Source organism: Hippichthys cyanospilos, chromosome 11 (assembly GCF_059441005.1).
Source record: "Hippichthys cyanospilos isolate Australia breed blue-spotted pipefish chromosome 11, RoL_Hcya_1.0, whole genome shotgun sequence".
Lineage (NCBI taxonomy): Eukaryota > Metazoa > Chordata > Actinopteri > Syngnathiformes > Syngnathidae > Hippichthys > Hippichthys cyanospilos.
This window is the reverse complement of record NC_142379.1, coordinates 15,591,878-15,613,798: the sequence shown is the minus strand read 5'-3', so window position 1 is coordinate 15,613,798 and position 21,921 is coordinate 15,591,878. Positions and strand designations below refer to the sequence as shown.

At 38.7% G+C, this 21,921-nt stretch overlaps 1 protein-coding gene across 2 annotated transcripts; it reads right to left on the bottom strand.

The window, feature by feature from the left end:
- Window positions 1-456: 456 nt before the first annotated feature.
- Window positions 457-21,638, bottom strand: porb (P450 (cytochrome) oxidoreductase b). Of its 2 annotated transcripts, XM_088428059.1 has the most exons (16): window positions 21,506-21,638; window positions 16,487-16,668; window positions 10,851-10,899; window positions 8,889-9,017; window positions 8,439-8,591; window positions 6,947-7,071; window positions 6,692-6,781; window positions 6,350-6,448; window positions 5,987-6,103; window positions 5,757-5,875; window positions 5,207-5,388; window positions 4,820-4,969; window positions 4,477-4,744; window positions 2,916-3,061; window positions 2,619-2,704; window positions 457-2,006 (listed from the first exon to the last, which is right to left on the bottom strand). In XM_088428059.1, exons 2-16 carry the CDS (start codon window positions 16,654-16,656, stop codon window positions 1,862-1,864), a joined length of 2,028 nt encoding a protein of 675 aa, XP_088284185.1. In that variant the 5' UTR covers window positions 16,657-16,668; window positions 21,506-21,638; the 3' UTR covers window positions 457-1,861. The 2 variants fall into 2 exon arrangements, with proteins under 2 accessions (XP_088284185.1, XP_088284186.1); XM_088428060.1 differs by lacking the exons at window positions 16,487-16,668; window positions 21,506-21,638 and adding an exon at window positions 13,499-13,884.
- Window positions 21,639-21,921: the final 283 nt, after the last annotated feature.

The following is a 21,921-nucleotide window of genomic DNA, read 5'->3' as shown; positions in this document are numbered from 1 at the left end:
GAAAACTGTGTTATTTGTGCATATCAAGTTTGTTCTAAAAATGAAAACACTTAGATTTTAAAATCTAAATGCTTACCAGACTGAAACGAGTATTGCTTATCTATGCTTTTAATCTCTTACTGTATTCTTGTATAGTTTTACAACTTTTATTGACCGACTTTTTGGATTCATACATGTTCGGTAGACAAATATATACCGGTAGTCAGTCACCTTTTATTATTTTCAGCATTTTATCATCAGAACAATTTACAATGTCATTGTTCTGTATGGTGAATGTATTATGTTAAAAGAGTTCAGTCTGATATCATCAGCATTTCTGCAGAATTTTCTCCTTTTAGAATGATAAGCACAGTATATGGGGAAATTGTATCTAGCCAACCTCTGCTGTGCAACACAGTTGTGGGTGGTCTTTAAATTGTGACAAAATGCAATTCTTGATTTGCAAGAATTAACACGTTGACAAATTATTCAATTTTTATTAATTTAAATATAAAAAAGACAGGCCTTGAGCTCAAACAATTTCATCATAAAAGAGGAATGGGAAAAAGTGACAGTATTCGATAAAGTGTCTCAGCCTGGTTAAAGTACATGAAACATTCAGAAGAAGAAGAAGAAAAAAGAAAACTATTATTGTTTACAAATCCAATCTGTAAGGCAGTTTTTAAAAGGCACAGGCTGCACCATATTTGGCTGGCAACATTTGCTTACTCTTCCAATCAATGCATCACTCAAATTTGGAGAAAAAACAAAGAGCTTGTACAAGGAGAACTGTTTTGCCATACTGTGGTAAGTAACTGAGTGGACAATATATACACATCAACTGCATTAAAATGTACAGCCAGCTGTGTTTCAGTGTTACTGGCAATGGACAAACCGCTTTATTTTACTTGTCAGTCAAATGCAAAAAAGAAACATGTAGGAGGCCAGACATCATTACAGGTCAGACCTTAAAATGCTCTAACATGTAGCATTGTACTTATTTTTTTAAATTGCATGCCTGTAAGAAATAAAATACAGTAAATAATCCCCTTTGCATCACCTAACTGCATCTTAGGTTAATTAAAGATTAAACCAAACAGTAAATGTCCCTTGTCATATGATAAAGCATTGTATCGCTGATGGCAGTTACCTAAAACTATTTCCCTCAGAATCTTCATATTTTCTAACAAGCTTGATGGTATTCTTGTCTGAAGGAAATGCGTGTACACAGCCGCATACTCGTCATTCAAGTACCCATGGATTCGCATTGTTATATATTTTTTTTGCCCATTATTATTTCAATTATTATGGGCCTCAATTATACGCGAATATTCACTATCCCTATCCCTGGCAAATAGCATGTTTGACCATAGTGCTAAAGCTAGCACTCTTTCAAGAGCGCTAACAAACAAAAACAAAAAAACCTGCAGATTCACTCACTAAAATACATGATCATCAAGTTAACTGAAATGACATAATTTCATTTGCATCCTGTTATTCCTATTGAAAGTTTAAAAAAAAAAACCTTCAGAGCAATATGCCTTAATTATACCTTGTTACAGCCAGTCAACTTGAACAGCACAGGGAACCCGTGCAGTGCTTTAGGAGGCTGAAGGGCAAGTGCTGGTGACCCAGTTTCACAATATTACATAGATGAGTAGAAGAATAAAGCTGTGCAATGGGTTTACTAATAACCTGCAGAGGTAGTGCTACCACCTTTAGCTTCATGAACCAGAATGAAAATGAAAGCATGTTAAATATATTCAATATTCAGTCACAATAAAATAGGATCTTAAAAAAAAAAACAACAACAACAACAACAGTTGCCACAAATTAAAATCAACCACTTGAGTAAGGAGATTAACGCAGATTTTTTTGGCCTCTAACTCCACACATCTTGTGAGTAGCGTCCCTTGGTCATCAGTTTTTTGATGTAGTCGGTTGCCTGGGTACGCGTCATGCCTTCAAGCTCTTCTGCTATCTCATAGAAGGCAAGCTGCACATCCTTCGCCATGTTCCTTGCGTCACTAAAAGTTAAGACACACCGGATCGTTAATGTTGTCAAGTCTCCATGAACAAAAAAATTGCAAACAAAGGTGCAGCATTATTCCTTAGTCAACGCAGACTGCTTATCATTTGTGTTGAATCAAAGTTTGAAATTAGCAAACATTTAATTTTACTTCACCAGGAACTTTATCAGTTTCAAAAAGGTTTGTGTGTTCAATATTAATCACGCTTTGTGATACTGCTTGATTGTAGTTTAGTTGCTGTTTTTAAATGCTAAACAATATCATATAAAGAACCAATAAAGGATTAATACGCAGTAAACGAAGAAAATGGTTTTAAAATACAAGTTGATGCAAATAAACTTGTCTTAGTGTATTTGATTAGTCATTGGAATAATCTACGGAATAATAAATTCCAAAAACAATCAAAAGTGACTGTCCTAATTGTGACAATTACCCATCAAATGGTATAAACTATCTAAAGAAAGTATTTCCACAGCACAGTGCCTTTTTGGAAATACATTTTCTTTTCACCCCCCCCCCCCCTTTTTTTTTAAATCACAAATACAGGCAAAAAAACAAAACAAAACAATTATTCAGTCAGAACATGAATGAAACATGAATAAAGCATACCCGCAAATGTAGATATGGGCATTTTCTGAGTGAATGAGCTTCCAAATGTGCTCCTTATTTTTCTTCATGAGGTGCTGCACATAAACCTTGAAAATCAGGGGAAAAAGTAAATAAGAAAACCTTGTATTGGTTGCAGACAAAAACTAAAAATTAAACGAGACTAAACGAAAAATTGAGGAAAAAACAAAGAAATAAAAAACACATAAACCACAGTCTATAGAACATTAATACACGGAAAAAATATATATTAATTTGAAGCAAATTTGATCTAAGTGATGGGATAGTCTTCGACTGTACCTTGTGCTCCTGGTCTCGGGAGAAAGCAACATGAAGCCGTGTCAGGACTGCATTTTTCTCAGCTTCCTCTAACTCCTCTTGATAAAGATAATCTTCACTTTTATGTCTGCAGCCGCAGAATAAAACTGTTTCTCCAACCTCCTTGCCTGTAGACAAACATAATAATGTGTGCGCTAATATCGAAACATCACCCGTGCATGTGGTATTTCCTGGAACATCTTGTTTATTTGACACTTTTAAGTTAGGGGTCTGTCAGAGAAATCTCAGAAAAGAAGACTAGGACAAGCCTAGCTGCTTAAACAGCAAAAAGAGTAACTCAGACCAGCCAAGATTGACTTTTCTACGCCGGCATAGGGAAAAAAGAGCTTGGGCAAATGTAACTCGTGGGTCTTCCAACGCCAGTTTTCCACTTGCCCAGCCGTTCCCCCTGGCTTTTATTGAATAGAAGCATAGCAGATTACAAGACACAACAAAAGAGCCAGCCGGGCGCCACCGGCAGCTGGGCCAAGGTCCCGGCTCACACTTTCGTGCGTCAACAGTTCTATCTAAGGACAGGGTCAAGATGAACTAGGATTGCATAAATGGGTAACAATGAACTAAGAACATAATGATAACAACCTAATATATGATTCCCTTCACAGGGTCGAAGTTGGGGTAAATCCAAATCCGGTCTTTGAGGGCGCCTATCCAGCATGTTTTCAATGCAACCCTCCTTTGATGCACCCAATTCATATGATCAGGATAATGATCAAGTTCTACAGAGCTTCCTGATGAGCTGATCATTTGAATCAGGTGCGTTGAAAGACGGCTGCACCAAAAACATGCTGGAAATGTGCCTTTGAAAATCTGAGTTGTTGACACTAGGTCTAAATAATGTCTTTTGGCAGGTTGGCCAAAAGACTATGGCATCATCTGTGTACAGCTGCATGTTTAGGTAGGATAAACTATATGAACGTCAAGTGCAAACTCTAATACAAATTAAATTGGGACGTTTTGCAAAACATATTAAAAAAAAAAGTACAATGATTTGCAATACTTTCATTTCAATATGACACAAATATAATAAATGATTCTGAGAATTGAGAAATCCTTGCACGTAAGCTGAAAGACCGAAAACACATTGAATGCCTGTGAACATCCATACATTTGGGGGCAGTGCATGTAACAAAAAAGCATTAGAAAGAATATTGCCACGAGTGCTCAGTACATTTGAAAAGCCTTTTTTAGTTGACACAAAAATGTCAGGTGAGTCCACATTTCAAATTGTTTTAGGACTCATGGAGGTTGTTTCTTCTGGGCAAAACGGGTGAAGGACCATTCGAATTGTGGTTAAACATCTCGTCTTTGCAGTTTATTCAAGTGAATATCGGTTGAAAATGATATGAATATAATTGTATTTTTTTTCTGTATGTTTTAAACAACACCCCAACTTCATCTGAATTGCAGTTTATCAGTTTATAAACTGACATGTGATTCTAACCTTGTGGAAACCGGACCAATAATGTTTGGACAAAAAAAAAAAAAAAAAAAAAAAGATCGCAAGACGTCTACGTAGAAGTACCTTGCTCTTTGAGCCAGCCTCTCTCCTGGATGAAGCCCATGAAGGGAGCAATTCCTGTCCCTGGACCAATCATGACCACAGGGACGCTGGCCTTGAAGGGTAGGCGGAACTGAGATTTGCGGATATACATGGGAACTGTTGATTTGTGACCATTGTCAGTGACCAGTTTGTTTTTCAACCAGTTAGTGGCCACTCCCTTGTTGATACGGTTTGTCTTGGTCTTGTACTCCACCACCACAGCACAGATATGGATGCTGTTTGGGTGAACCTGTGAAAGAAATGATGCAATTTACAAATACAAATAACTGTGGTCTACATATCATGTTACTGAAGCCAGACATACTTTAGAAGAAGAAGCTATGGAGTAATACCGCGCCTGGAGACGAGGGAGCAGCTCACATAGGTGGTCAATCGGAGGCCTTAAGGAGGGCATGTCCTCCAAAATGGCAAGAATGTTTCTGCATGGCTCTAACACCCAACTCTGGTAGAGCGCCTGAAGAGGAAAAAAAAAAAAAAAAAAAAAAAAAAGATAAAAATACGCCAACAATTATTGCACAGGAGATATAACCTACATGTCAAGTTTATGATAAAGTTTTATATTAGGTCATTTTCAATTTTGAGGCGGCATGGCTCAGCGGTAGAACGTTCTATCTTGTGGCCGTTATAACCATGTCGAATTGTTTTTGAACAAGATACTGAGGTATGCGTGCACGCGCACGCACACACTCACCTTCCCCTGAGGAGAGGAGGAGGCCATCTTGCGCATATTCTCCTGTTCTTTGGGGTCCGAAGCATACTGTGCCAGCTCATACAAGACATTGGTGCGAGGAGGGTGCGTGATGTCGAGGTAGTGTGTCAGAGCTGTGCGGTATGTTGTGGGGCAGGGGAACGGGTGCTTCTTATTGGACTCCTCTGGAAAAACCAACATTTGATATGTATATAATAAGTTACAACACAGAGATATACAGTATGTAGACTGTATACATGCAGGGTATTCCCCCACAAAATTTTCCAAGGGGGAAACTCTGCACACGTATATACTGCATATTTTATTCTATTAACCAAGATGTGAAAGGGGTCACTTCCCATTAGCTTAATTTAAATCACTCCAGTATGAATCCATCATCACTTAATCAGTAACAATTACACTAGAAAAAAAACATACAATTGCAGCAATTACAAAAGGGATCTGATTGTGCAAGATATCAGAGGAACATTTCATGACGGATAGGAGGGAAGAACTGTTTGAGTCACAGAACTTTGTGCTTTCAATGCCATACCGTCAAGGTTGTTCAGAGAGATAACCACATCAAGGTCCACACCAAGGACTTGTCCTAACTTATTCACCAATGCTGCATCATTAGTAGGGAAAACAGCCACATGGTCTCCTGACTCATATCTGTGATAACAGAATATGACAAATTAGACTTTGGCCATAAGTTAGAAAGTTGAAAAGCGCTGAGCAGTTTCATTCATAAAAGTATTAAAACTCACGAATCTTCAAACTCACCTGATCTTGGAGCCCGAAATGTCTAATTCAAGGTGCATCAGATGCCTCTGACCACCTTTGTTGAGTTTACGGTTGACAGTGACGGGGGCCAAAAAGGGATTTTTAGAATCATATGGCCTGTAAATCAGAGTGCATGTTAGCTGCAATGATGAAAACATCTTAAAAAAAATTTAGGGAAAAAACATATTAGAGTTGTCTTAGTTTATACATAGTCAAATGTACAGGTTAATCCAATACAGAATGTCAAACGCCGTAGTCAAAGTCAGAGAGCAGAAGTTAGAAGGAATGTCCACTAGGAGGCAGCAAGCCTTTAATGACCTACAGTAAACTAGGCGCAGACAGTTTCTTTGCTTCAGTACTTACGGCTTCTGGACCTCAAAACTTTTCAGGCGGCCAATCTCTCCGGTGAACACTTTATTCATGTTTATGTCAGTGTGCTCCTTCAACTCATACTGCCGTATGCTATGTGAACAGACAGTACATAAGTTAGACTTGACAAACTTAAATTACACATCATACTTTACAAAAAAGTCCAGCACATTGTAAAAACAAAAAACAAACAAACCAACCAAAAAAAAAAAAAAAAACAACATGTAGCTTTTTGCGCAACATTATGTTGTAAGATAAAGTAGATTATACCTGTGGTAGCCTCGTCAAAAGATCACAAACAATATAAAATACATAATACAACGACTATACATGCACCTTGAGTCATCTCCTAAGGCTTCCACGCCAAAGTGCTCACAGACAGCTGGCCAAAATTGCTCTCGCCACGAGACAAAGTCCTCTTCCAAACTGAGAAGAAAAAAAGAAATGTTATGGGTGCGTGATGAAACGGAAGTTAGATACTTGCGATCACAAATATGTTGCTCTAATCTGATAACAGACTCCTGTTATTTCTAGCATTTAAACCTCAACACTAACAGAAATGGCAAGGTGACTTTTTTTTTTCTCACTTACTTGCCATCATCATCTCCTAAACCAAGGTCAAAGATGCGTTTGGCGCCAAGTTCCTCCAACCTTTTGTCCACGTATTTCCCCATGGCGTTGTAATGCTCATATGTCTTGTTACCCAAAGCAAATACCTACAGGCAAAGAATTCTGATCAGACATGCACAACTTGTTTCGATAACTATTTAGACATTTCATTTTAGGATTGTACTACATGGTCATGTGTAAAGGCTATAATGCATTTTTCTGTCTTCTCCATCATGATAAGGTTTCATTTTCATGGGTCTCTACTTTTTGTTAATACTTTCTCATTAATATAAGAAATGTAATGACCATTATCTTAAGTGAACAAGTACACAAAAAAACATGCACTTGAATAAGAAATGCAAGAAATGTATGAATGCTCTTACTCACATGTGAAAATTCCCATTCATCTAAGCCATTTGATTCTTAGGGCCCTGATTTGATTGTAAATGAACTGTTGCGGACGTCTTCAAAATGTTTCGTTTCTCAACCGAGCAGTCAGTTCATGCACATAGCCTAGACAGGATCGCACTTGCTAGTGATAAAGCTGGCCTGGTATAATACAGATTGATTGAAAAACTTGTACTCCCTCTCCCTCACTCCTCCACATTTAAAGTTTCACTCACATATTTGACCTGCAGCGTACAAATCCTGAATATACTGGGAATGGGCCTTCAAAAAGTTAAAAAACAACGGTTATATTTCTGGTATTTTTTTTTAGTTCCATGAGTTAATTAGCAAACTACTCTCACGTTTGAAACGTTTTCAATGGAAGGTGAATAATTTAAGGGCACCAGTATTTTTGCATTTCTTTTTAAAAACGACATTCATTGGCGGTGCCTGTTCACAGTCTTGTCTGAGATATGGATTAAAAAAAATATATGACTTTGTGATCATCAGTGGCTAGTCTGGTGTAAATTCAGTCATAAATACTATATGCACAAACAGCTTTTATGTTAAAACATTAAATGACTGCCCGAAATTCAAAAATGATTGATGTAAAACATTCATAAAAACTGAAAAATAAGTAATGACTTCAAAAGAAACATAAAAGGAAAACGTAATAATGACCAATGAATTTGTCAACTGCTAAAAGATGACAAATGTTACAAACATTCCAAAATTAACAATAATGCAAGTTTGCAAAATCATTGTGGTTGCAGAGTGACTATAAATCAAAGTATCCCCCTCAATGGGCTAAAAATAATTGTCAGCACTCAGTAGGAAATGGTTTGAATTCTTCACAATCTAGCGCAACTCTAGAGACAGAGAGAAACAATAGGAGCAACATTCAGAATATTCAGAGTTGGAAAAAACTTCAAGGGCCACCGAATGAATGCTTTAAGACACTAACTTTTACTGTGGTAGGTCAAAACTTGCAACAAAATTCACCTTTAAAGAGAGAATGGCACATCAATTCATACTGGCACCATTTACTTGAACTGAATAGAACTGCTCTATACATTAAAAACCTCACCGTAAAGTTGAGTCCAGAGAGGTCTTCGTCATCATTTTCCTGCAGCCAGTCATAAAAATCTTGAGCATTATCTGTTGGGTCTCCTTCTCCATAGGTGGCCATGCAGAATATGGCAAGCGAGTTTTTGATCTCAGACAAACGAGACAGCTCACCCTGAAGAAGAAGAGAGTGGCAGACAGCAGTGAGTAACAAAATATACAATTTCTAAATAAGTAAATTATGTGTTGCATATTGCACCTGGAATTGTCTTAGGTCACTATAGTGTTATTCAAGTAGTATGGCTTTTGTTAGTTAACCAAAAACAAAAACCTGACGGAATTTGAATCACTTGAAACGTGGCATTTGCTACCAACGTGAGTTTTTCCCTCTGATGAAATGCAGTATCCAAAAAGCAAAAAAAGGAAGCAAATAACTCTCCAAGTAGGCCTATATTCTACAATGTTAATTTACCATGTCATATTCCTCTGGGTCAGCAGCCATTCCTTTCATGCCATAACGCTGTGCATCTTTTGAGAGTCTGTTGGCAAACTCTTCGGCTGTGCCAGTCTGGGAGCCATAGAACACAATGATGTTCTTTCCCTGAGGGGCACAAAGGACAGAAAAAAAAGTCGATATGGACTGGAAAAAAAGAACAAACGGTGGTAAATACTACACAAAATGTTGCTATGGGAATCCACAAAACAGACCAACAAAGCCACACTGAAGTACAACGAGGCCAACGTTTTTCTTCCCCCCACTATCGTCATTGTATTTGAATTATCTGAAGCAAAACCACATGATTTGAACCCAAACCATTTTTAACTATTATCCACATCCTTTCGTCCTAATCCAAAGCATGATGCACATGTCCAGCCTAAGTGTTGTCCTAAGTACTGAATTTTACATGTGTTCTGAGCCTCACAATCATGAAATGCTTTTTTTTTTTTTTTTTTTTGTCAAGTGGGAATACTTTACATGTGGGATGCACTAAGAACGCAAAGCCCACAAAACTGAAACCACATTTAAGATGCATGTAACCACATTGAGATGCACAATAACCAGATGGACGGGGGATGGGGGGCACTATAACCTTTCACAAAGCAAATAATTACTTTTGATTCACACTGTCAGAGATATGATGGTAACAATAGATTTAATGTAGTTAGTTATGTAAATCTAAAAAGCTAACCAAAATATTTTAAAGAGCTCTGCATATTACAACCACAATAATAACACAGTTTTAGCTGTACTTGGACAGTTTTATTCCTAACTTGAAATTTATCAATGTTTCAGCAGATTCTCAGATTACACAGATGTACTCAGTTGTAATCAAAAACTTCCTATATGAAATTGGAAGATGAATCTGCAGTACCAAAATGTTGCCTAAAGGATAACATTTCTCAGTACATTTATGACAAACACGATATGAAATTTAACTCTCTCAAGTGAGCATCTAAATTGAGAGTATGGTCAAAGCATGAAACGTGTGCCTGGTTGTTAATCCGTGTACCTGCAAGCCTCTCGGGAGCATTGTCAGTTGCCACATCCGTGACTTTTAACCCCCTTGCATTAGCAACAGAGGGTACTGTTGCAGTCACATTTACGGCCGTGTGGCTTTTGTGTGTCATGCGAGTTTGCAAAACACAAAAAGGCTGCATTGCTCTCAAAGTCCATACGTCACATGTTGGTGCCACTCTGGTTGTTTAGGTCAAGGCATGGGCGACTTTCCTTTAAATCTCTTTGCAAAGCTTAGTACAGCTGTCTCAGTTGAAAAACTTTAGATACGGTATCACAGACCTTGGCTTTGCAGTCTATACCATTTCCACTATGCTGCAAGGGTGTCAATCTTTGCTTTCAATGAGGATGGGGTGGTTGAATTTCCGACATCTCTTGTTTTTGAGTATCCTGTCGCATAAGATTATCTTCCCTAATCGGCTGTGTCAAACAAAGTGCACTACCGACTGAAGGTGGCACGATTGTTTTACGATTTTGTTTTATTCATAATGTCATTTTTATGGTATGTTTTAAATGGATTCGATCGTAGTAAACGAGAAACACGATTCTTACAGTGTGTGAATTAATTTTTTTGGCAGGCCCCCAATTTGCACACAGCTTTGTTAATTTTATTTATCTGCTTGGTAAAAAGAAAAACATTGTGAAAACTGAAAATTTATAAATCATTGTGTTACAGTATATAACAAATATTTCAAAAATCTCGTCTCATGGACTCAATCTCGTGAGACATCTCGTCTCGTGGAAATTGCTTCTCATCCCATCTCTACCTACTACTGTACATTTTTCGTGAATCTGACAAAACATAAAAACAAAGAACAGGTCCAAACAAACCGTTCAATACTTTCTTGAATTGTTCTCAACAATGTTACCAAACTTAACACAAGTACACTGTGACATTGTTACAAATAAACAACTTACTGTTTTTTTCATTTTCTCGATGAAACTCGTTTCTCTCGTTGTGGGTGCTCTAAAGAAGACAAAAACGTGTTATGGTAAAACAGATAGAATACTATGCCATTAAAAATATTCTTGTAATCATGCTTTATGACAACTGACTTGCGTTTCAATTGCATTATCGCGTTACAATGTGTTCGGTGACCAAATAAGAAAAATTACATTAAAAAAAATGCATATTACGCTTATGATACAACTCCATAACTAAAATATTTTAGCAGATGTGTGAGTGAATAATTAGTCCTTGTACGCATTTGACTTCATCCACCAAACACAAAAGAAAATGCCAGCAAAGACATCGCTATACAACAAGAATTTTCCTTGGAAAGAGCGGCCTAAAAAGCAGCTGTGGCTTCCTTGTATTGCGGACAGGCCACTTCATGTGCTGTGTTGTTGCCTGTTGTCAATTTCCGTGTGCCTGATTTCACTGTCCTTCATTCCACTTGCATTTACGTTTGCATTTACAAGTGTGGAAGTGTTGCATTTTCGCCATTCAATCCGTACTGTGCGGCACTTGGGTCAGTCGTCACGTGTCGGTGCCGATGGCCTGCTCGCCTCTGGCTGTGTGGCTAAAACTAAACTTGCATGACAAAACGAAATGTATTAAGTGCAGTTTCAGTATTCAGTGACTTTATGTATTACCTGTCCACATTTGTCAACGCTAAATGTTTTAATTGTTTTTAACAATCATATACATTTTGTTGTCTTCAGATATTTTGGGAAATTTCAGTGCTTATAGCTATATTTTTTAAATTACAAGTGTTAAAATGTTACAAAGAAGATTGTGCACCCAAAAATGTTTTATGATGACAAGAGTTTGGGCTCTGGAATAATCCATCCATGTTCTATAGCTGTATATCTTCATAGGCTTGCTAGTGCCTATTTTAGCTGACTTCAGGCAGTAGGCAGGCGACACCCTGAACTGGTTGCCAGCAGGGTACAGAGAGAAACAACCATTCACACACCTAATAACTCCTAAGAAAAATTTAGTACGTCGAATACACCTGCCATGCATGTACTAAGAGAGAACCCACGCAGGCTCTGGTGAGACCATGCAAACTCCACACAGGAAGGCCAGAGCCAGCTGGAATTGAACTCTGATACCTTTCCGTGAGGCAGACGTGCTAACTTCTGTGACTCAGAGCTGCGCGCTCTGGAGCTATGTATTGCAGATATTATAATAACAATACTACTAATAATAAGAATATAAGAATAATAATACAATATATCATTGATTTCAAAGGCAAATAGTCTTGCAACACGACCAGATCAAAATTTGACTGAGCACCACGAGACAAATTGTGGTAATGCGTCAAGATACCTCAGTAATTATTTCACGGTGCAATTCTATTATAACTTATACTTTGTAATCCAGCATCAACCAAAAAATGGCTTAATGTAGTTCGTGCCCAAAACACAGCAAACAAATACAATTAATGTCGAGGTCCTCAACCTGTTAGCCTGGATCTCAAAGGTCACAAAGGTCATGCTCTCCTCTTTCAGTCCGCACATTATTCATGTGCTTTCTTGAGCTAGTAGCTCCCCCTTGGGATTTTGGCGCGACAAAAATATTTTAGTTGGGCCATTATTCAACTGCTCTTTTCATACTCATTCTCCTCTAAAATATTTAATTCAAACCACAAACAATAATTCTTCAGGTAACATGCTAAACCACTGAATAGCTTTTAAATGATATGTGATTGATAATGTTTATTTGCGAGCGGTTAATAAAATACATAATGTTATCAAAAAATGCTCGTTTATTTGTAGACCACTGCTTTGGAAGACTACTGTAAACGAAAGAAAGCAATTAGAATTCAAGAATGGGAATGTGATGCCAAACACGCTATAAAACAGGCTCCTGTGGTTAACACTTGTACTCTGGAGCAAAGATAACTCCAGGACCAGATGGAAATCTAAAAGCAGACGTTTGCCCTCAAGCTCCAGCATTCCAGTCAGATCTAATAGAGAATCTAAGAACATAATCAGATGGTCCTGAAACTGTTTGCATCAAATGCAACAAACTTGAGCACATGAAAAACACAGTGTCAGGAGAAAGTCTTACTGTAAAAAGCAGATTTTTGTGCAGTAGCCATCTCAAATATTGTGTTTCCAAGCCCTTCCTCTCTCTCTCTTGACATTCTTGTGTCTCTCTGTCACAAAATGAAATGGAAATGCACCCTTCCCCCCCCAGACATGAATCCTACGGGATGGTTAAAGTTAATAGTTCAATATATAATTGTGCACTTCCAAACAACCACTCTGAGCCAGATGAGTGTTTTTAAGTAAAACAAGCTTGTTGACCCATGCAGCATGACAGCATCAGAGTTGTGCAATGGTTTGTCTTTTTTTTTTTTTTTTTTTGGGCGGGGGGGGGGGGGGGGGGGGGGGGGGTACTCACAACTAATGGGAGTGAAACACTCCTAAAGAAAATATCATTATATCATAGCTTTTTGGAAACATTTGGTCACGTTTGAATCCATTGGATTTCACTAACTGATATTTCATCAAAGAACACCTTAATAAACTCTACCAAGAGTGCTAAACTAAGTCTCATTCGGTTACTTTTTATGTGCATCTTTGATTGGGAGGAAAGAAGGCAGGTTACTGACCTCTCGGCAGCATCTCTCCTGTCTTCTGGCAGGGAGAAAACACAGCCCATGGCATGTAGCCCTGTGGCTCAGCACGGCCACGATCACCGCTGGCTAGGCAACGCCACACTGTGAACCGCCACGCTCCGTTTCAATAGAAAGATGTCAACACTCCACAGCCACAAGCAGACAAAAACTAGCCCGGTCCAGAAAGACGGTAAAACGCTTTGTAGAAAGAGATCCGCTTTCGCCTCGGAGTTCTTCAGCGTTATCTGAATTCAGCCTCTTCCTGTGCTGCTCCATGAGTCTAGTCTGTTTCTCATAGTCACTCTCACACACATACACACCGCAGCCCCGTCAGTGTGTGGACACAATGGTGGGAAACTGACTTTCCCATAAAATGCAGCAGCGCTGCAGACCCACACTTTTGACTCACACCAGCACACACTGAACCACTCTGGGACTGAAAAGCCCCCCAAAGGCCCGCCCCCTTTTCCTCTCCGTCCTGAAAGGTGTTAGGCTCGAAAAAGTCTACAAGATCCATTCTAAGGATTTGGCTAGTCAACTAACCAAAGCCACTCCTCCGTGGACCACTAAAAGGGGAAAGAGCTGAATGGTGGGTTTTTGTCCCCCGCCCCCACATCACTGGAGGAGAGAGGGGAATGCTATTGCTATGGCAACCTCATTTATCATAAAAGGATTCCATTTGTGACAAGGCGCAGTGGCAGAGGAGCTCATCTAACGCACACGCACAAAAAATAAAGCGGCCGAGAGCATAAGGATTGGGGGGAAAGTAACTTCAGGTGAAAAGAGCTTGTCTTGTGAATTTTGTCTTTTTACTCAACTTCCACCTTTTGGAAAGGCCTTACAAAAGAAGCTGGCTCACAACAACTCATGATTTCAGGCCCAAAAACAAAAGCACGGCAAGTACATGGAGACTGAGTTTTCTTCAAAACGGTTGTGTAATCACCACAGTCTTAAAGACCATCTTTGCGCTTATGTCATTTTATGCTCCCTTCCTGTATGCCCTCCCCTCCACAGGTCTGCTAAGTAACAAAATGCCTCTTGTTGGTCATTACCCTGGTGACCAACACTTGCTCACAAAATCAAGCACACAAACCCAAAACTTCAATCAATGAAAAAACCTCAGCGAGTGAGAGCATAGTTTCGGGTGGTGAAATAATTTGTGTTGTGGTTGGGGAGGGCCTATAAATGTAGCCAGCCTCCATCCCTCGTCTGCTGTGACATACAGTAGAAAGGGAACAGCCCAGTGAAAGCTTTCACACAAGGACTCAAAGACAATAAAAATATGAAAGCTGCAGAACATGTAAAACTTTTCATCTTATGATTTGAAAACTCCTATTTACAGCAGGGGCAGAGCTACATAGTGACCAGGGGTGATCACCCTTCACCCTCTGGCTACACCATACCCAAAGGAAATTTTTGATATCTGTGATTTTTCTGCCATTTTTACAAGCATGCAGTATTATTCCAGCCCTTGATCCTTAAATTAATAGAATTAAAGTGTAGTTTTTCCATGAAACCCTCACTGTGCATGGCAAAATAAGAAAAAAAAAAAAAAAGATACACGCATGAGTACATGCATAGGCATCTTTCACTGAGGTGGTGTTGTCTCCATGGCCACCCCAAAGAAAAATTTCTGGCTTCGCCCCTGACTTAGAATAAATGTGTGTGTAATATATGAGAGACAATTCTGATTCCAAAACATACGCAGCAGTTCCATTTAGAGATTTCCTCCATGATCAAGAAATTACTACTAGGAACTGGAAATCGATCCAATTTGACAAGTTATTGCAAAGTTTACTCAACAAGTTGCCTTTTAAAATATGCTGCATATCTTTTTTTTTTTTTTAACCTTTTTGGCATGCATGGAGGATAAGGAGGTCTTAAAAATAGTTTGTCAGTGACAGGGGATTTGGGATAAGAACATTTGAAAAACAAGAAGAATATTAATGCGTTCATGTAATTATTCATTTATCTGTTTGTAGTACACATGGTACAAATTTCTCAATATACTTAATATTCAATATTTTGTTTAAAAATAAAATAGACTGTGTTCAGACTGAGTAGTCTTAATAGCATGATACAGTTACATTTTTGCTCAAGGTTATCATACCATCACAATCTGATATCAGCCCATGCCTAACTGGAACCTATGCCAACTTACTTTGTGGAAGACAAAAGGTACACCAGGGCGCAAATAGACAAACGACAATGGGCATTAAGTCCTCAATTAACCTGTCATGTATGGCTCTGGAATGTGGGAGGACACTGGAGTAGCCACAGAAAACCCACGCAGGCAGGGTGAAGAACATCAAAATGCCATGTGTGCAGGGGCATGGCTCCAAATGTTCTTGTGGAATGGCCAGGGTGGCACAACATCTACTGTAAGTGAGGGGTGGCCATGCATCATTCTTTATCATATCACAGTCAAGGATTCATGACATAAAGAAATATATTTTATTGTATAAATTGAAATATAAATGGCAGAAAGATCTTATATTAAAATGTATCCCAAGGTGTGAGGGTGGCCAAGGCCAACCCTGACCACCATGTAGCTTCTCTTGTATTAGGTACATGGACAGTGAGTGCATGTGCATCAGTAACAACAGCTTGTTAGAACAATCAAGGTATTATTGCTTGATTTCAAATTGCATTGTTTATATAACCAGTTCAATGGTCAATCAACCCAAAACTCAATGTCCCAATTTAAACAGCCAGGTTGACTTTTTCAACAACGAAAGCAGATGACCATCTTAATTATGAAACATTAACAAAAAAAAAGGTAGTGGATGTTCTTTTGAAAAAGCAACACAAAAGAACACACACACACACACACACACACGCACACACACACGCGCACACACACACGCGCACACACATAACCCACAGTAACACTTCTTAATATTTCTCTCAAAATGTGTGAGTGTGTGTGTGTGTTTTTTTAAGACTGCTTTAAAAAAATAGGAGCGGGTGAAGGAGACTCACATTGTTTCAAGCTTCTTAAATTCAGGGATGGGTTCAGGCTTCTTGCGGGACATGAACCAATAGATGACAAGGCCAACGATTAAAGAGAAGAGGAAGAGGTCAAGATTGCTGAAAAGAGGCTCATCCTCATCTGCCATAGGTTCTGTGTGGGTGGCGGTGTCAGGATCCATGTCGGCAATTTTCTAGACAAAAAAGAAAAATGTTCTGAACACCTTCTAGAATGTCAAAATAATGCTAACAATAAATGTGAATTCATTATTTGCAAACATAAGGACAACAATCACTTAAGATTTAAATGATAAAATGTTCTGTTCTATAGATACAGTATATTTGTATTTTGTCAGTGACTTAATTACGTTTAATTATTGCTAAAAGTTATACTATAATCAAAGTTGTTATTTTTACTTTCAGCTTTGAAAATAGCTGAAATTATATCTAATCGGTTGAATGAGTTGGGGGTGTGAGGGGGTGCACTTTATTTTTTTTTTTTTAGAAAGAAATAGTCTAAGTGGATCAGGAGCGTTAGTGGCACAGAACCGGTTAAACTGCACTGGGAAATATGATGATTAACAGATGTGGCCGATGCGTTTACTTTCTCTATACAATAGCTGCTTTTGTGCAAGCTTTATTCGACAATTGGCTGGAAAGAATAGTATATCTCTCGTCCAGCTTCAAAAATAGCATGTTTTTCTTTCTTTTTCTTTTTTTAATAAACGAACGCAAAAGGCTTTTGTGCTCTGAGTTAATGTTTTGTGTCTATCAGTAAATGTTTTGTTTTTCAAAGTGTTATGAGCCACAAGCACAGAATATTATAGGCTCGCATGCTAGAAAACCACAGGCTCACTAAAAAAGTCATTTTTTTGTTAACTTTTCATTAATTCCTTTATATAAAGTGTATCTTGTTCAAGGTCACATGTGGGCTGAAGTCTATCAAAGCTGTGCAGGACATGCAGGCAAAAAGCATTTTACATTCACACTGACAGTGGTGCCTTGAAAATGAGGTATTTTCTTCCATGACCACACTCATGAATCAAAACAAGATTGTCTCAAATCATCTACCTTATTGAAATGCCATTAATGTGCTTCACCCCCCCTCCAAAATAAAAATCTAATGTAAAAACGCGTGTGTATGTAGTGTAGGATAGCTTTTCATCAGGATTTGTTAAATGTTGCAAAGATATTAGAACACAGCTTCACGTTTCCCAAACGGTTTTCCTGTCTTCAGAAACATGCTCAAAATATAAGTCTAAAATGCCAGTATGCCTGTCAATTTACAGAAAAATGCCTCCAACCTAATTGGGAGAGGCTTCTTCATACAGCAAGACCATGAGGGCAAAACCACCAGAAACAAACAAGTAATGAAAGTGGCTGCAATAAAGATCTGAGGAGGAAAAAAAAAAATAAGAATGAGATATTCTGGTGCCAGTAAGAGGCATGCTACATTGACAGTGGGTGAGTACATACAGTATTCATTTGAACTTTTGATTGAATTGATGAAATCCTGACTCAAACAGTAATATATATTTGCATACATGTTACAGCGCAAATAAACAGGAAAAGTGTTTGCTCTTTTTGTCTTAATGACAATGGTAGAAAGAAGGAAAACCTAAAGTTTTTGGGCTCATTCAATCAATCAGCAAAGAAGGACAATCTTATTCATGTGAGTGTTTTTTCTTTGCAAATCTGGATGTACAGTAGATCAGATTCGTTTTCCTGTTTGATGCTTTCTGAACTGTGGAATTAACAACGGCGCATGGTGGCGGAGCAGATCTTTCAAGTCTGCTTAAAGATGGCTGACTGTAGTGCAGAGCTTCTCAAATATATTTATATTTGTATGCAAAATGTTTTCTCTTTCCTATGGGGAAACATCCCCCTTCATTCACCCCCCCTCCCCCAATCACGCGAACTCCATTGACTACGGTACAAAACTCTCCGCTTTTTCGCCTCGTTCGCGTTCGGTGTGCACGTAGCATTAAACTAAATCATCTCCAAAACAATATTTTGGGTGCAGCCCACGCAGCCCGGTACCAGTTGATCCACGGATCAGTACCGGACCGGGGGTTGGGGACCACTGGACTAAGGCACTCAATGAAGCCATTGAAAGGCTTGCAAATGTCATTAGTTGTCCAGTAGTGCCCCCTGGTGGTTTTGGGGTCCCAACACAAACATTTCTATTGCACACTGTTTTATAGTTGCCATTGAAAGGATTAATCTGGGCAAAATCAGAGGAAATGCATGATAAAACATCAGGTTTTTAATACGTCCAAAATTGACAATATTTCTCATTTTTAAAGGGAGTCAATAAGCCCGACATGGGCTAAATTTGACATCTGCAGGGTGTACTTGTCACATATTCGTGTCTGTCACGTCCTACATGACTGGATGGCTTTCATTACTGATTGGCTCTAGCTCTTGCATGGCTAACCAATCAGATGCTGCTATGAGGAGGACAGTGTTGCCTTTGTGAGGCATAGGTGGTCTTCCATCAAAGTACTAACCAGGACTGACCCTACTTAGCTTCATAGAGCAGGGGATCCTCAGGGTAGTATTGTTGTACGGTCCTTTGTGCCGCTACCTTGTCAGAGGCATAAAATAACAGACTTTATTGGTTGTAAGATTTATAAAACAGGCCGATATGCACCAATATGCACCAATATGACGAGACTGTCCCCAAATAAACAGGACTGCCAAGAATTGTTTTTTCCCTATTTGTAATTGGTTGCACAAGCCCACTTTCTAGGACAGTAACAGACTCAAGCAATGTGTGAAATCTGGTTATTGCAAGGTTATTGCACTTATTTTCAGTTGCCGTCAATGCCTCCATGCAACGTGTCACTACAATGCTGGTCTGCTGTTGGTCGGAGGTCATGGGATTATGACAGTAGCTGATACCATGGCTCAGGGAGGGTGACTTAGCTGCCTTCCACCATCCAAAATGGGTTCTTATTGAGCACGATGTACATATCAACATCCCGTGTTATTTTGGTAGCTCTCGTATGTGATGGGTCCACTTTTGCAATGCAAATACGTTTCTTATTGTTGCTTGCTTGTTTGAAGGCATTTTTGAACAGCTGGCCAGCAGTCACTGTTACCAGCCTTTTCCTCAAATAGAAAACAAAGATGTGGCCCCACAGATCATTTAAAAGTAATCGAAGCAGGAAATTAATCTTGTGAGAAAACGTGGCGTTTGAGCTTGCAAGATCTCATGCCATCCCTAACACATATATGTGTGTGTGTGTATGTGGAAGGCTGGCACTATTCACAAACTTTATTTTTAGAGACAAAGCCTGTCATTCAACATATTCTTTTCAATCAATATTTTTGTTTGATGCTGATATAAAGTTTAAAAACATGAATGTGTTAAAGAATTCTGTGCTACAACATTATTTAGAAAACTGTTGAGTAGTCTAGCTGTTTGTTTAGATTTCTTATCTCAAGGTCCCTGCACAAGTGGCCAGAGCAAGATCTGTTAGAGAAAAATAAATCCGCCATCATGAACGTGAACTAGTTCCATATGTGGCTCATCGTACAAAATCATCTTTAAAAGTTTAGGCCAACAACTTTCCTGTACTCACAAATGAAAATATCAAAATATAACATTTTATGCAGCATGGCAATCACATAATATCAGATCACGAGTTGGACATAGCATGAATTCCTGTTAAAGATTATCAAGAGGATTGTCAGCCTTGGAAGAGATACAATGGTTATAAAAAGTGAACACACACTAGGTAAAATGCCAGACTGAAGCCAAGATAGATCTGTTTTCAGGGGGAAAAAACATTAAGAATCTGAAGTGAGTGAAATTGAAGAAAAGACAACATTTTAGGGGAAAATGAAGTTGAAATGCTATTGATCAATGGCAACAGTCTCGTATTTGAATGGTGGGTTTACACTCAACCCAAGAACTGTAAGTGCATTTTCACTCATTTATTTTGTACTGTTAGTAAAACTTACAAATTGATTGCTTTCAGACTATGCAAAACTTGCACATTATTTAGTATTTTTCGATTTATTCTTCAATGTATTTCTTTCCAAGCCTGGGGTTGAAAATGTAAAAGAACGATTAAAAAGCACAACAGTTTTCCTTTGCATACGATGTTGCGACTGATGGTAAAGTTCTGCGTTGTTTCATATTTAAACTAAAAAACAAAACAAAAAAACTGGTTAAAAGCAATACTGGCTCCAACAAGTGTGACATGTTTGTCTGTCTGAATGTTTATCAATTGGCTCAGGTTTCAAGCCAAAAAAGACAACCACTGAATCAAGTTGTGGGCAGTTGATCTCTGAAGCAAGACTTTCATGGAATTTGGGATGGGAAACTTGAATGATTCCCTCAAATGAAGCACCCCTCATTACCAGGCATGCAGCATTATCGATTCTTTCATAACCGTACCAACTCACAAGGGATGGATTCACCATCATGTGAAACTTTGGTTTGCTGCTAGTTAAACCCTATGAATGAGGCTTTAAATGTCTGTAGCCTTCGGTGTGCTCAAAGGAACGATGAATTGGACACACACGTAGTTCATCTTCACCTTTTCACTGAGATTAAATAGAAAATTGGGATAAACGCCAATCGAAATGGATCGATGAATGTGCAAATGGTGAAAATGCTGACATAACACGTTACTCTTGGCCACTTCGCTTCACATGTAATTTGAGTGGTACACATACACAATTTCAAATAACTAGCTAGCAAGACTTGATTTTGAGCAGCATTAGTCTCTGGGGAAAAAGACAGAATGAAAGCATCGCGCCATACAAAACACTCGTTTTGTGACAAATTACTTCGCTAGCACATGGCATAAGGTGTTCAATCACACAAAGGTGGCGAAAACTTGACTTTAGCCGCACATTGCGTAACATCGTTCAGCTACTTTTGGTCAAAAACTGAACATGTACTCCACGTTTAAGGGTTCATGTCGACCACATCCTCCCTATATGTAAGGGACATTAACTGCCATTCAGTCACAATAAAGATAAATCAATACAATACGGGAAAGTCGTCAGGCTTACCTTTACGCCTCTCGAACTCACGTTCACAGTGCTCCCGATGCGGAAGGAAACTTTACGCCATGTAGGACGATACCATCACTGTACTTACAGTGGGGGTGGCTATGTTTTTATTTTAATTCAAAATAAATCCCATAAAGCGTGACATCCCTCCGCACAATTTTGCACTCGAGTGTATTTTTGAAGCTATGGTTAAACACTTGATTGCGTATGGCATCAAACGATTTCTTTACAATCCAAACACATTAAAACTAACACGTGCTTGGAAGTAGACTGTCCCAGAAAAAGCATTACCTAATGTCATTATACTATTGTAACCTACCATGATATATAACTGCTGAGGCATTCGAGAACAGGGGTCACGGTTATGTAATCGAGGCGTCGGAACACACTGTGTATCGATGACAAACTAAGACAGT

Excerpts from the sequence above, each read along its gene's own strand:
- porb (XM_088428059.1), bottom strand. The coding sequence starts at position 16,656 with ATGGATCCTGACACCGCCACCCACACAGAACCTATGGCAGATGAGGAT. Across the intron at positions 9,018-10,850 it reads TCGAGAAAATGAAAAAAACA|GGAAAGAACATCATTGTGTT; the intron begins GTAAGTTGTTTA and ends TGTGCCCCTCAG. Across the intron at positions 5,389-5,756 it reads CTCTCTGAACAACCTTGACG|AGGAGTCCAATAAGAAGCAC; the intron begins GTATGGCATTGA and ends TGGTTTTTCCAG.